General features: G+C 44.3%; 1 protein-coding gene across 1 annotated transcript; it reads right to left on the bottom strand.

Annotated features, from left to right (window-relative positions):
* Positions 1-6698: 6698 nt before the first annotated feature.
* Positions 6699-14880, bottom strand: LOC105941036 (regulator of G-protein signaling 9-like). The gene is made up of 2 exons (XM_076887652.1): positions 13120-14880; positions 6699-9313 (listed from the first exon to the last, which is right to left on the bottom strand). Exons 1-2 carry the CDS (start codon positions 13656-13658, stop codon positions 9151-9153), a joined length of 702 nt encoding a protein of 233 aa, XP_076743767.1. The 5' UTR covers positions 13659-14880; the 3' UTR covers positions 6699-9150.
* Between the last annotated feature and the right edge of the window lie 66 nt (positions 14881-14946).

Here is a 14946-nt window from a genome sequence, read left to right as displayed (position 1 = left end):
ATATGCACCCCTCAGATGAATGTTAACCATGCTGCATAAATTCCCTCCTTCTTGGTGAGCTAATGAATGAATGGACTGCTTGTGAATGTCCCACTGTGGGTATTGTGAGACAACAATCAGATGGTTCTGTTCAGAGCGACCAACACCAAACACGCAGACAGATCAAAGCTCTGCTCCAGGTTCAGTTCAGTAACCTCAGTGATGCTCTGTCTCTATAGATCAGTCAGGGAGATGTGCAACAGATGGAAGGTGGTGTCTCCCACAAACAAACATTCTTATATAGCAAATAGCTTATAGTAATGTCTTGGTAACTGCAAAATGTTCCATACATTTACCAACATTTTAAACTAACAGGAGGTTTATGTGGGAGTTCATAGCAGAAGAGGTGTTTCTGCATAAGGCCTAACACCCAAGTCCCCTGTGTTTAATAACACTTACATGCATAACATGCATAATCTAAATATAGCATAAAAATACTCTCAGAAATAGTGTGTTTTTCTAACAAAAAAAAATAAAAAATAAAAAAATAAAATCAGCTTTCAGAGACCTAACATGGTTCCTATTGCCATTGCTGTACTGCCTCCCAGTGGTTAAACAATGTTATGAACACTTGTTGAGGCTTTAAGTTTACATTACAGTTTTTTTCTGAGTGCTTAAACCCTAACTGTGATTCTTATAGCACAATTTCTAAAACTATTAATACTAAAACCACTCACTGAGTTTGCAAAACTAAAAGCACAAACACTGCTTTGCACTCAGTTTGCCATTTTGTAACACACACTTTGCAAAACTGTAGGTACAATCCACTGCACAGCACTCTTTTTGCAGAACTGTAAACACAACTCACTGCTTTACACTCAATTTCCAAATGATCAACGCACTCCTAGCAAAACTATACACATTTATGGCTATTATTTACACTACTTTGCCAACTGTCTGGCACACTGTCACATGTGAAAACTGTTTTAGATAATTAGTTCACTTTGCAATCAGCACTATAAATAAGCTACAGGTAAGCTGTGTGTGTGGAGTACAATGGAGGGAGCAGGAAGAGTGAGAAGAGTGAGAAGTAGAGGAGGCCGAGGAAGAGGATGTGGAGGTGAAGAAGTAGGACAAAGAGGACGACAAGGAGGTGAAGTTAGAGGAAGAGGACAAGGAGGAGCAAGAGGAGGATGAGGAGGGGGGAGAGGAAGGGTAAGAAGAGTAAGAAATAGAATTGCTGATCACATCAGAGCTACAATAGTGGACCATGTAATCAACCATGGAACGACCCTGAGGGAAGCTGGCCAACGGGTTCAGCCTAACTTGAGCCGCTACACTGTAGCAAGCATCATAAGGACATTTCAAAATGAGAATCGGTTACAGTTTTTTTCAGTCGCTAACAAGCGTTTGTCCAAACAGTTGTCACATTTGCAAAACTCTAAACACAATTAGCACAGCATCGGTCTGTTATGGCCATACCATTCACACATTTCATGTCGTGTTCACCCAATATGCAGTCAGTGAACACATTTCCACAATGCTTACATTTTCTTAACAGACAAGCTATACCTCCCAACAAAATTATGGACTGTTTTTGTAGTATCTACGAATGTTAACACACAACATCCCACAATAGCAAAAACAATATTCTAAACCTTAGATACAGTATAAAAGCCTCTGCTTCTGCAATGATATCAGTACAAAAACAATATCAATATCAAAAATATATCTCAGCTGATAATAAACAACTGAATAATTGACACACAGCTGATTTATGTTGGGTAAATTGGGCCAACCACAGCTTCTTCCATTCTGGCTTAGACTCAGTGGGGTTTATAAGGCAAGACCTTGAGGAGTGATGTTTTTGGAAACAAAAAAAAGACAAACACTGTAATGTCTGGTCGAGGAAGAGTAAGAGCAAGGGGCCCAGGGAGAAGAGCAGGCCCAAGGAGAGGGCAAGGTAGAGGTGTAAGAATGCGTGGTGGTGGCATTCCAAGGGCTGCAAGAACAGTAGTCAGTGATGAAATTCGTGCCACTATCATTGACCATGTAATCAACCATGGTCTTTCACTAAGAGAGGCTGGTGAAAGAGTGCAGCCCAATTTGAGGCGGTCAACGGTTGCCTCCATTATACGCATCTTTCAACAAACCAACAGGTAAGTATTGCATTTTACATGGATTGTTTCTATTCTCACTTGACATGTCAATATGGTCATACAGTAATGCATATGTTGAATTGTCTGTCTTTCTAAAGAATGCAACGTCTTCCACCCTCTGGGGGAAGATGAAACCTCCTCAGTAATGATCAGGAGCTTGCCATTGTAGAAATGGTTACTGCAAATAATGCAATAAAACTGCGTGAAATTCAAACTAGAATTGTGGCGGACCATGAGATATTTGACAATATCGATAGAATCAGCCTCACAACCATTACGCGGACATTGTCCAAACACAGAGTGCGGATGAAGCAGCTCTACACTGTTCCCTTTGAGAGGAACAGTGAGAGGGTCAAGGAGCTACGACGACAATATGTCCAGGTATAGTGTATATTCAATCCAATGTCCAGTTCTATAAGCTTTGCACTTTGCAAGTAGGTAACCTACACAATACTAGGTTACAGTACAGTATGGTATACAGTACTAACACGACTTACATAAACTTTGTTTCAGAGAGTTATGGAATTGGAGGCCAACCAGGCCCCTCATGAATTCATATACATCGATGAGGCAGGATTCAATCTGGCCAAAAGGCGTCGACGTGGACGAAATGTAATTGGAAAAAGGGCCACAGTTGATGTGCCAGGACAGAGAGGGGCAAACATTACCATGTGTGCAGCAATTGCAAATGCAGGATTACTCCTTCACAGATGTCAGGTTGGACCCTATAATACAGAGCGCTTGCTTGCCTTTCTCAATGATCTCCACCAGTGCCTGGTTCCAGAGCAGGGTCAGGAGGGTGAAAACATGAGGACCTTTGTAATTACCTGGGACAATGTGGCTTTCCATCACTCGCAAGCAATAACAACATGGTTTGAAGTCCACCCAAGACTGGTAAGTCTCTTCCTTCCACCCTATTCACCTTTCCTCAACCCCATAGAGGAGTTCTTTTCTGCATGGAGGTGGAAGGTTTATGACCATCAGCCACATGACCAGATGTCCCTCCTCGAAGCCATGGATGCTGGCTCCAGGGACATCACAGTTGACGATTGCCAAGGGTGGATCCGACATACCAGGCGGTTTTATCCCAGGTGCATCGACTTGGATGACATCAGATGTGATGTTGATGAAAACATGTGGCCTAACCCTGAAGATCGCAGAGATTAGATGCAAATTTTTTGCCTTTTTTTAGCCCCCCTCCCCCCCTTTTTATCTTGGCTTTTTGCTGTTGTTTTTTTGTTCAGAATGCTCTTGTGTGTTTCATGGATATTTTGTTCACTGTAAGCAATACTGTAAAACTTTCTCTGTCCTATCATACCGTGTTTCTACTGTACCTCCTGTAGTAAACAGTAAAGAAACATAAACTTGTTTGCTTTTTACTGGAATGCTTTTGAATGTGAACATTACTGTACATGTGGACATACAGTTACCAACCAAGACATTTCTGGTGTCAAAATGGTGGATTGCATGTTTCGCATGCAAATACCTGTGAAACTGAAACATAAAAGTCTATGCAGTTTTTGTAATGTCAATAATAGCCAGTATTTTGAAACCTGGTGTACTTTGATTGACTGCATGTACCTTGTGAAGTGAAAACAAGTGTTATTCTTTGACAGACTAATTTCATTTTGAGTCAGATTTATAGTGTTTTTGTACAGTTAGTGTGTGCAGAGAAAGATGTGTTCTATTTTGAAATGAAGAGTTAGTATATATTTAACAAAATGTATTTTTGAGAAGAAAATTATCCATTTGGCCAATTGTGTTTTGTAGGTGTGAGTCTGTGTTAAGAGTTTAGAAAAAGTATCTGAAGTATGGGTAGGCGCTTGTTAGCGATTGAAAAAAACTGTAGTACAGTCACTTTGCACTAAGATTTGTAGCACTGCCATATGCTAATGAGAAACACAACAATACCATAGATGTAAAAACACTGAAATTGTTCCTTTACAGAATTGCTAGACGACCAGATGCTGGGGGCAAAACATACAAAATGTGAGCATTTCTGTATTGGGTCATGTACTTGCCCGCAACAAAATCCGAATGAAACAAATCTACAGAGTACCTTTTGACGAGAAGACGTGGCAGGAGCATTAACTATGTGTGCAGCTATAAGTCAAAATGGTGTTGTTCACCATCATGCAACCCTGGGCCCATATAACACTGCACACATTATTACATTCCTGGACGCCTTACATGACATGCTCACTAATGTTCAGAGACCAGAGCAGAGCAGATACATCATCATATGGGACAGTGTTAGTTTCCATAGGGCTGCTTTGGTCCGCAACTGGTTTACAGATCACCCACTCTTCACTGTACTCAACCTCCCCCCATACTCTCCATTCTTGAATCCAACTGAAGAGTTCTTCTCTGCCTGGCGCTGAAAGGTCTATGACCGTCATCCCCATCAACGCATAGCCCTTTTACAGGCAATGGAGGAGGCATGTGGGGATATTGACTAGGCATCATGTCAGGCCTGGATACACCATTCCAAAAGATAATTTCTCCGGTGCCTTGGACTAGAGGACATTGCATGTGATGTAGATGAAATTTTGTGGCCGGATCCACAGAGACGACACAATGTAGACTGATTTCTTTTTTTCCTCACTGAAATTACTATTTTGTTTTGACTTGGAAATAAACACTTGTGTTTGTTTTGATGTGTGTGACTAAACACCAGTACTTGAGGTTTGGATCCCTCTGTGTTTACGGACCTATGACAAAAGTATGACCTCAAACTGACATGGCCTACCTTGTGCACAGAAAAGCAAAAGCCAGATGTGGTTTTTATTCATGCCATCAGTGTGTAGTTGGTGCATTGTGTGCTTATTAATGTGATGGCTTGTGTTAACTGTTTGATATAAAAAATACCATTTTTACGAAGGTTTGGAGAGTTATGCAAGGTTTATTAGCTTTTGCAAGACAACTACAATGTTTTGCTGATTTGGTGAAGGGTTTTCTTAGTTGTGTGTAGAGTTTTGCAAAAACAGCCAATAGTTACAAAAAATGTGCATAAGCCATCAGAAAAAACTGTAATGTACTTTGTTTTAGAGAGCAGGGGTTCTTATGAGTAGTTTAAGGCGCTTTTGGTTAATGTTTGCAAACTGTTTGTTTAGGTCAGCAATTGGCAACCTTTAATATCAAAAGAGTCAAAAAAAATATGTTATACAAAAACAAATCACTTTTTTAAGCATACATGAACATATTGACAACACAAATAGGTGGACATCTTTAAATCTTCCACCATACTCTGCAGGAACTGTTGATTTCTGATTATTTTCATTACCACTAGAACAAACGATTTGTTTAGTGGAACAAGAAAATACCTTTTAGCATGTTTAAGGCATGCCTTTGTTCATACGTATTTCCCTTAATAGTAAATGAACACAGTAAAAGTAAAGTCAGTGGCTTCAATTTAATGTTGACTAAAGTCCAGCTGCAAATCAAGCACATCGGTGAACTGAAACAGCTCTGTCACACTAGAATGAAAATAGAACAACAACCTTGCGGTGGTATAGTGATTGATTTTTGTGCTGTAAGAAACCAATTGCATGCAGATGCAGCAACCAACTTATCAAGATCGAGCATGCAACACCCTCACACTCTGAGCAACTATTTTACATTGCAAAGGTTTCATTGTGGGAGGCAACCTGTTTTCTCAGTCACAGTCTGACTCACACTGACTGCAAGTAATTGCCATCTAATTTATAAATGCAGATAGGCCGATGACAGTCTGTGCTGTTTTTACTCAACTGGTTGTAATCTGGTTATATTCTTATATAAAAGCAATGTCATTTTGCAATTAATTTGCTGTCCTGCCACAACTATGTCACTACATGTGCAACAATTTTATCACAGTAAATCTCCATATTATCGCAAACTGCTTGCATGTAATTGCCAACTTGACAACTGTTAGAAGACTGATTCCATCTTATTGCCATTTTATCAGCATCTTGATGCACCAAAAATGACAACTGAGTGTGAGTGGTTGCAGACTTTGTCCCCATCTTTGAAAAGACCATATAAAGTAAAATAAGGGTTGGTATAATTGCAATAGAAGATTCTTGTTTATTTTTTGTAACAACATTTCTTCAGCTTATTTTAACTTGATGTTTTCCCATGATTGTCCAAGCCCCACCTACAAGTGCTCTGCAGCATACAGATTAAGAACCACTTGTTTTAAGAATGGTGCTTTTTTTCTTGTGCTTTTTTGTGCAGATTTAGAAGTTTTAAACATGAGTGAGGCATCTATTGAAGTTAGTTTTCTTACGCTCATCCTTTTCAGGGTCATGGGGGGCTGGGGGGCAACCAGAAAGACAATCATTCACACTCACATTCACACCTATGGGCAATTTAGAGTTACCGATTAACCCAACCCCAATAACTGCATGTTTTGGACTGTGGGAAAATGCCAGTGTGAACCCACACAGGTGGTGGATTCACATCCAGAACCTTCATGCTGGGAGGTGACGAAATTTTGTGCTATTTTATCATATTAGCCCCCTGATTTCAATTTTTTTATTTGCATACTACAATAAAAAAAATAAAATTCTGAAAGTTGCATTAAAAATAGTTTAAAAGGCCAGTCCACCCAGATTTCAGGTGAACCTTTTTGCAAAGACAATCTTTTATTGAGGCACTTGACACAAGCCATGGAATGTACATATCAAATACAACAAATTTAAGGTCTTTTTCACATTCTTGCATCTGTAAACATGATAAAGATAATACATTCAGACAGTAAGTCCATGTTGTCCCTCATACAGGAGAGACTTGTGAGTGAGGGGAAAAATATCAACACCTCACTCAGAGTAGTGTACAGTACACAACAGCTACACAAAGTGTACAAAACAGCAGTGGAGTCAAATACAAAAACTACTCACCGACTCCCTTTAAAGTAACCCTTCATACATGAAGAGCGTACGTCTCACAGGAGTAGATCAGCAAAAATAGTAGCATGTAGGCAAGCTGCTCATGTGCTCTCATTTGACCTGAAACGCATCTATTTGGTCATTTCACATGTGCGTAAGAGGTAAGTAAACTAGGGTTCAGGCATCTAAGTCTATTTCGCATCACAAGAACACATCTCGACTTTAATAGATATATAGGTACATTATCAGTTAGCAGGCATGTGTGGAAGCAGAGTCTACAGATGTCTGCTTTGGATTATCACACTCTAGGATGTAAACATGTACTTCTTGAGAACTACCGGTGGTACTTATGGTCCTTGGCAATCACAAAAATACTTCAGTTTATCTCTTTTTATTCGTGCTGTTTTGTTTTCCCGTCCACTTGGCTCTAAGGAAGTATGTGTAGATGCCTGCTTAGTAAAAACTTCCAACAACAAACCAAACATAGCAAAATATCTCCAGTGTGTGGAGGCGGATAAGGCTGCTGTTGGGCTACAGTTCATCAGCAGGTACAGAATGAGGCTTGGGTATGAAAGCTACGGCTCATGTTTTGAAAGCGCTCACCCTGTTCTCCATGTGGAGCAGCCTCTGCCAAAACTACACCTCTATCCTAAATACAGGGCTCAGCTGGTGCTCACATTAGTAAGGGTTGGTGAATATAAGGCTGTAGTTAAAGGAATACTCCAGCAAAATCTAGATTTTAAGTGTTAAGACATTTTCTGCCTGTTGGCTTGGACTCGTATTTTGTATCCACAGTGTTTTCTATGCAAATATATAACAAATACTAAGGATTTCCTTTTACTTTTTTATAGGTTTCGTTATTTTCCCGAATGTGTAATGGCTCAGTCATACTTGAGTATAAAATAGGATGACAACCTCCTTGCTGCTAAAAAAAATCTGTGATTGCACAATGATTTTTTTTCACATTTAGTAACCGATTGCACCTGGTTACCCAGAGGCTGAGTGTGTAACACTTTCAGCCTGTGGGAGGCTACTGGGAATTGCAAGACAGCTGCACAGGTCACCTGATGGGAGGCAACCTGTCTCCAAACAATCACGGTCCAACTCGGACTGATTGCAATCACTCTCAGACAGATTTCTAACACACTGCAGTCAATCCGAGTACGTCTGAGTCAATGAGCACAAGTTCTCTGTGGACTTGAACAAACTCATTGCCAGATCTATTCTGGTCATTTCCTCCTGAGACTCAACTCATTTATTTATGTCCTCTGTAGTGAACACGCAAATCACAAAACATATTAAACTGAAAGATTTCATTCTCAGGACAATATTCCTATACAAAAAGGAAGGTTGCCAAGCAACAGTGTTATTTTGCAGTTAAATAACCGCTCTGCTGCAAATACGGGACTTTTTGTTGAAGAATTTCGGTTTCAAATCTATGAGGTTCTGGGTGGAGTCAGAATGTATGTAGTAAATGTGAATTTCTGATCAATGCGAGTTTCTGTTTATGCAGATGGCAACAAATTTGCAACAGAGGGCAACAGTTACAATTTTTGCCAATTTATCAGAGTTAATTACCATATCATCACAAACAGCTTTTTTGCTGTCATTAAACTTATTCAGTCACAGATAGCAGATAGACAACAGTCTGACCCATCATGTTGCTGTTTAATCATTGACTTGATGTACCAAAGTTGGTTTGAAGGTGAAACCTGACTGTAAGATGTGGTCTCGGTCTTTGAAGCAACCATTTCAGTGACAACAAGGTTGCAAGTTTTGCTTTTCTTGATGTGACGCTAGCATAAAGAAGGCTTTAAAACACTCTTCAGACCATTATTCACTATATATGGACATAACTACGCCTGCATAAACTCTTTGTACTGAGCCATATTGTTGAAAACAAAATGTTTTGAAAGTTCTGAGCATGGACAGTGAAGTTAGGATTATGCTGCAACATGTGTGACAATGGGGCATTTCAAGCCAACAGGCAGGCAGGTTCAGCAAGTTAATGTTTGGTCCATTCTAGACAGCCATTTTTAGAGTATCCCAGAAAGAGTACTGTCAGTCTGTCCTCTTGTTGATTGAATTTATGTTATACATTATGGTCTGGTCCCACCATTTTATACCTGTGTAATTCCAGTGTATTAGCCTGTCCCATTCTGTGGAGTGAGGCTCTCCCAAGGGCAGATGATCTCTTTGGTTCCCACTCTTTCCCGAGAGACAGCTCTGTTCTCCTCATCCTCATCCTCAGACTCAATGGGGTAGATGCGGCACTCCGGAGGAATATCCACTTTGATCTGAAAAAAGCTGAGAAATGTTTCAGAAAAAGACGAGGTCATCAGGGGCTGATCTGATATTATTTGTCACGTTAGCAACATAAACTTTTACTTTGTGTACCTTAGTAGCCCAACTAGATACAAAGTCTGCATACACAGGCATGACTAAAATACATACACTGTATGTAATATAACAATATTTACATGTGCTGTGTCAGTTAAATAAATAACTGAATATGAGATGACAGTTTTGACTTCCAGCTTTTATGCAAAGATGTTCCCATCATATTGGTTTTGTAGGAACTGTAGCTCCAATATTGCATATGTATGAATTTTTGCAATAAAAACAAAAATAAATAATTGTATTAAAAATTGAATTTCTTTTTCCATCCATCCATCTTCATCCGCTTATCCGAGGTCGGGTCGCGGGGGTAGCAGCCTAAGCAAAGAGGTCCAGACCTCCCTCTCCCCAGCCACCTCCTCCAGCTTGTCCGGGGGAATACCAAGGCGTTCCCAGGCCAGCCGAGAGATATAATCTCTCCAGTGTGTCCTGGGTCTGCCCCGGGGCCTCCTCCCGGTGGGACATGCCTGGAACACCTCGCCCAGGAGGCGCCCAGGGGGCATCCTTGCCAGATGCCCGAACCACCTCAGCTGGCTCCTTTCGATGTGGAGCAGCAGCTGCTCTACTCTAAGCCCCTCCCGGATGGCCGAACTTCTCACCCTATCTCTAAGGGAGAGGCCAGCCACCCTTCGGAGGAAGCTCATTTCCGCCGCTTGTATCCGCGATCTCGTTCTTTCGGTCACTACCCACAGCTCGTGGCCATAGGTGAGGGTAGGGACGTAGATCGACCGGTAAATTGAGAGCTTCGCTTTTACACTCAGCTCCCTCTTCACCACGACTGACCGGTGCAGCGTCCGCATTACTGCAGCCGCAGCCCCAATCCGTCTGTCGATCTCCAGCTCCCTTCTCCCATCACTCGCGAACAAGACCCCGAGATACTTGAACTCCTCCACTTGGGGCAGGAACTCATCCCCGACCCGGAGTGGGCACTCCACCCTTTTCCGGCTGAGAACCATGGCCTCAGATTTGGAGGTGCTGATCCTCATTCCCGCTGCGTTACACTCGGCTGCGAACCGCTCCAGTGCGAGCTGGAGGCCCTCACCCGATGAAGCCAACAGAACCACATCATCCGCAAAAATCAGAGATGAGATTCTGAGGCCACCAAAGCGAAAGCCCTCCGCCACTTGGCTGCGCCTAGAAATCCTGTCCATAAAAATTATGAACAGAACCGGAGACAAAGGGCAGCCTTGGCGGAGCCCATCACCCACCGGAAACGAGTCCGACTTATTGCCGGCAATGCGAACCAAGCTCTTGCAACGGTTGTATAGGGATTGAATGGCCCGTAGCAATGGGCCAGACACCCCATACTCGCGCAACACCTCCCACAGGACGCCCCGAGGGACACGGTCGAATGCCTTCTCCAGGTCCACAAAACACATGTAGACTGGTTGGGCAAACTCCCATGCACCCTCAAGTATCCTCGAGAGGACAAAGAGCTGGTCCAGTGTTCCGCGACCAGGACGAAAACCGCATTGTTCCTCCTGTATCCGAGGTTCGACTAGCGGACGAACCCTCCTCTCCAGCACCCTGGCATAGACTTTCCCGGGGAGGCTGAGGAGTGTGATCCCCCTGTAGTTGGAACACACCCTCCGGTCCCCCTTCTTGAAGATGGGGACCACCACCCCGGTCTGCCAGTCCACAGGTACTGCCCCTGATCTCCACGCAACATTGCAGAGACGTGTCAACCAAGACAGCCCTACAACGTCCAGAGCCTCTCTGCTTCCTCCCCGGAAGACGTGTCAGTGGGATTAAGGAGGTCCTCGAAGTATTCCTTCCACCGCCCGACAATTTTCTCAGTCGACGTCAACAGCGCTCCGCCAGCACTATACACAGTGCAGGTAGAGCACCGCTTTCCCCTCCTGAGACGCCTGACGGTTTGCCAGAATCTCTTCGAGGCAGTCCGAAAGTCTTTTTCCATGGCCTCTCCGAACTCCTCCCACACCCGAGTTTTTGCTTCAGCCACTGCCCGAGCCGCATTCCGCTTGGCCTGTCGATACCTGTCGGCTGCCTCCGGAGTCCCACAGGCTAACCAAGCCCGATAGGCCTCCTTCTTCAGCCTGGTGGCTCCCTTCACCTCTGGTGTCCACCATTTGGTTCGGGGATTACCACCACGGCAGGCACCAACCACCTTGCGGCCGCAGCTCAATGCAGCAGCTTCGGCAATGGAGACGCTGAACATGGTCCATTCGGACTCAATGTCCCCAGTCTCCCTCGGAATGCTGTTGAAGCTCTGCCGGAGGTGTGCGTTGAAGATCTCGCGGACTGGGGCCTCTGCTAGACGTTCCCAGCACACCCTCACTACGCGTTTAGGTGCACCAGGTCTGTCCAGCGTCCTCCCCCGCCACCTGATCCAACTCACCACCAGGTGGTGATCAGTTGACAGCTCAGCCCCTCTCTTTACCCGAGTGTCCAGAACATATGGTCGCAGGTCTGGTGATACGATTACAAAATCGATCATCGACCTACGGCCTAGAGCATCCTGGTGCCACGTGCACTTATGGACACTCTTATGTTCGAACAGGGTGTTCGTTATGGCCAAACTGTGATTAGCACAGAAGTCCAATAACAAAGCACCGCTCGGGTTCAGATCAGGGAGGCCGTTCCTCCCAATCACGCCCCTCCAGGTCTCGCTGTCGTTACCCACGTGAGCATTGAAGTCTCCCAGCAGGACAACAGAGTCTCCAGGTGGAGCACCTTCCAGCACCCCCCCCAGGGACTCTAAGAAGGCTGGGTACTCCGAACTGCCACTCGGCGCATAAGCGCAGATGACAGTCAGGACCCGTTCCCCGACCCTAAGGCGCAGGGAACAAACCCTCTCGTCCACCGGGAAAAACCCCAACGTACCGGCAGCAAGCCGAGGGGATATAAGAATACCCACCCCAGCCCGCCGCCTCTCACCAGGGGCAACTCCAGACTGAGACAGAGTCCAGCCCCTCTCCAGGAGACTGGTTCCAGAGCCCAGACAATGCGTAGAGGTGAGCCCAACTATATCTAGCCGGTACCTCTCAACCTCACGCACCAACTCAGGCTCCTTCCCCACCAGAGAGGTGACATTCCATGTCCCTATTGCCAGTCTTGGCAGCCGGGGGTCGGTCCGCCAGGGCCTCCGCTCCTGGCCGCCACCCGGCTCACAATGCACCCGACCCCTATGGCGCCTCCTGCGGGTGGTGGGCCTGCGGGAGGATGGGCCCATGTCTCCTCTTCGGGCTGTGCCCGGCCGGGCCCCATGGACTAAGGCCCGGCCACCAGACGCTCGCCCTCGGGCACCCTCCCCGGGCCTGGCTCCAGGGCGGGGCCCCGGTAACCCTATCCCGGGCAGGGTAAACTGTTCCCTCGATATTCTTTTCATGGGGGTCTTCTGAATCGCTCTTTGTCTGGTCCCTCACCCAGGACCAGTTTGCCATGGGAGACCCTACCAGGGGGCAAAAGCCCCCAGGCAACATAGCCCCTGGGATCCCTGGGACACACAAACCCCTCCACCACGATAAGGTAGCGATTCAAGGAGAATTTCTTTTTCCTTTCTTGCAATTAACAAATAGTCCTAGTGTCCAAGTTACAGATAACAGCCTCTTCCTCAGGCCTGTTCTACAACTATTTCACTTCTTGTTTCAGCGCTTCCACCTAAATTTAAAGTAAAATAAGACTCCTGGATTGGAGCGAAAATGATGGAAAACATATGTCTTTCAAAGTAAAAGTCCTGCATGACTGTCACGTACTTGCCAATCCGTCTGGGCGGAGCCTGACTAGGTTCATCTGGGCTGATTGGCTGTATGCGGCTGCTTGTCCCGGCAGCTGGATTACATTTAGGTGACAAGCTGGCAAACATAGAGGAGGGAGTGCAGCCACGCTTGAGTAGACGACGCAGGGATAGAGCCATGCGAGACTTGGACACGTTCCCTCCTGCAGATGCTCGGGCCTCAGGGTTCCCTTCACTTTCCCCCTCACTGGCTTCCGCTCGCCGCTCAGAGGCAGAGGTGCTGTCTAAGGCCACGCTGATGGGGGACGGACAGGCTGGGGTGTGGGCCAAAAAGGGAAGAGAGGGCGAGGCGTTGGCGGAGGGGGGGTCAGTCATGCCAGAATAAACAGCGAGGTGGGGCACAGGAGTGGTAAAGTGGCACAGCTGTGAGGTCAAAGGGCAAGAGACACAAGTCAGAGGGCATCCAGACAGATAAATACATGTCTGTATTTGGAATTTTTTTAGCAGATGGTTCCCTGAATACATCACTATTCTGTTTACAGACCTAACAAGAGACATAACACGCAAAAGGTTTCATAACATCAACTTCATTATAACAATATAGAGCCCTCTCACTTTCTGTAACCACAGGAAATTAATATTTAGCCTCCAAGACAATCTCACTGTCCGCTCAAAGTAAAGAAAGGTCTGACCAGCATTCAGCTTTGCTGATTCATGATATTAAAGCTCACATTAGAGCACCACACTTTCATCTCAGAGAGCACAGCACTTTAAAAAACATAACATCTGTAACTGAGTAGGGAAAATGGGCTTTGATAGCGTATCCTGATTTTCCAGCTGTTTTTTGTCCTCAGGCTGACATACCCCTGGGACAAATGCCTCAGTGCCTATGATGTCATAACAGTGAGTCCTGCTCCAGATGGAAAAACAATAACAACTTTTTTGTTTTAAGTGATGACGATAACAGTCATCACTTTTATCATCAACCCATGATATCAGTGTTGGTCTCAAAACCCCACAGTGCTGCGATGATTACCCGAGATCTTCATAATGTGTTATCCCATTTGCCTATGATGCCGTTTCTTGTCTGTCGACTTCAAAGTATTTTAAAATATGTTCTCCCCATTCTGCACAATTGTTTGCAGGTGCCTTGCCTGAGGCACATAAATCTGCTTTTGCAATACTGATAAAAAATTTCCAGAATATTCTTACGAGCTATCACAGGGTCGGCAGTAGCCCAGGAGATTTTTGATTCTAGCTCTCACTGTTGCTTGTTGCCTGCAGCAGTTTAATTTTACTTTAAATGGATATCCAACCTAAGCATCACAGGCATTGTTTCTGTTTTATTAGCTAAATCCAGAATTTTTTTTCTTGCCAAATAAATTTGTAGTACACTCCTTTTAACTTGTTTTGCCCTTAGCTTCAGTTTCCTATTGTTTAACTCTGCTTTTTAGCAAAGGGAAATGTAAGCTATAAAATATAACGGCAATGCTCATCAGTTTTGATAGGTGGAGAACCATACCTCACTCTATGGTGGAAAAATGCTGTTTTAATAAGTTAATATGCATTTTAATATCATCTCAATGATCAAGCTGTAGAAACAAGCGTATGTTTACAACAAGTGCAAATGGTTAAGTAAATTTGCAAACTTATGTTGGTCTTAACGTTGCACTTTCGCATCACAAAAAAGCAGGTTTTGAAAGAAAGAAACAATGGAAGGAAGGAAGGAAGGAAGGAAGGAAGGAAGGAAGGAAGGAAGGAAGGAAGGAAGGAAGGAAGGAAGGAATTTGAATGCATTGCGCTACAATCGAATTAAATGGAAAAATGAAAACGGTGAATAAATGAC

Source organism: Maylandia zebra, linkage group LG8 (genome assembly GCF_041146795.1).
Source record: "Maylandia zebra isolate NMK-2024a linkage group LG8, Mzebra_GT3a, whole genome shotgun sequence".
Taxonomy (NCBI): Eukaryota; Metazoa; Chordata; class Actinopteri; order Cichliformes; family Cichlidae; genus Maylandia; species Maylandia zebra.
Note: the sequence above shows the minus strand (reverse complement) of the source record. Positions and strands in the feature narration are given on the sequence as shown.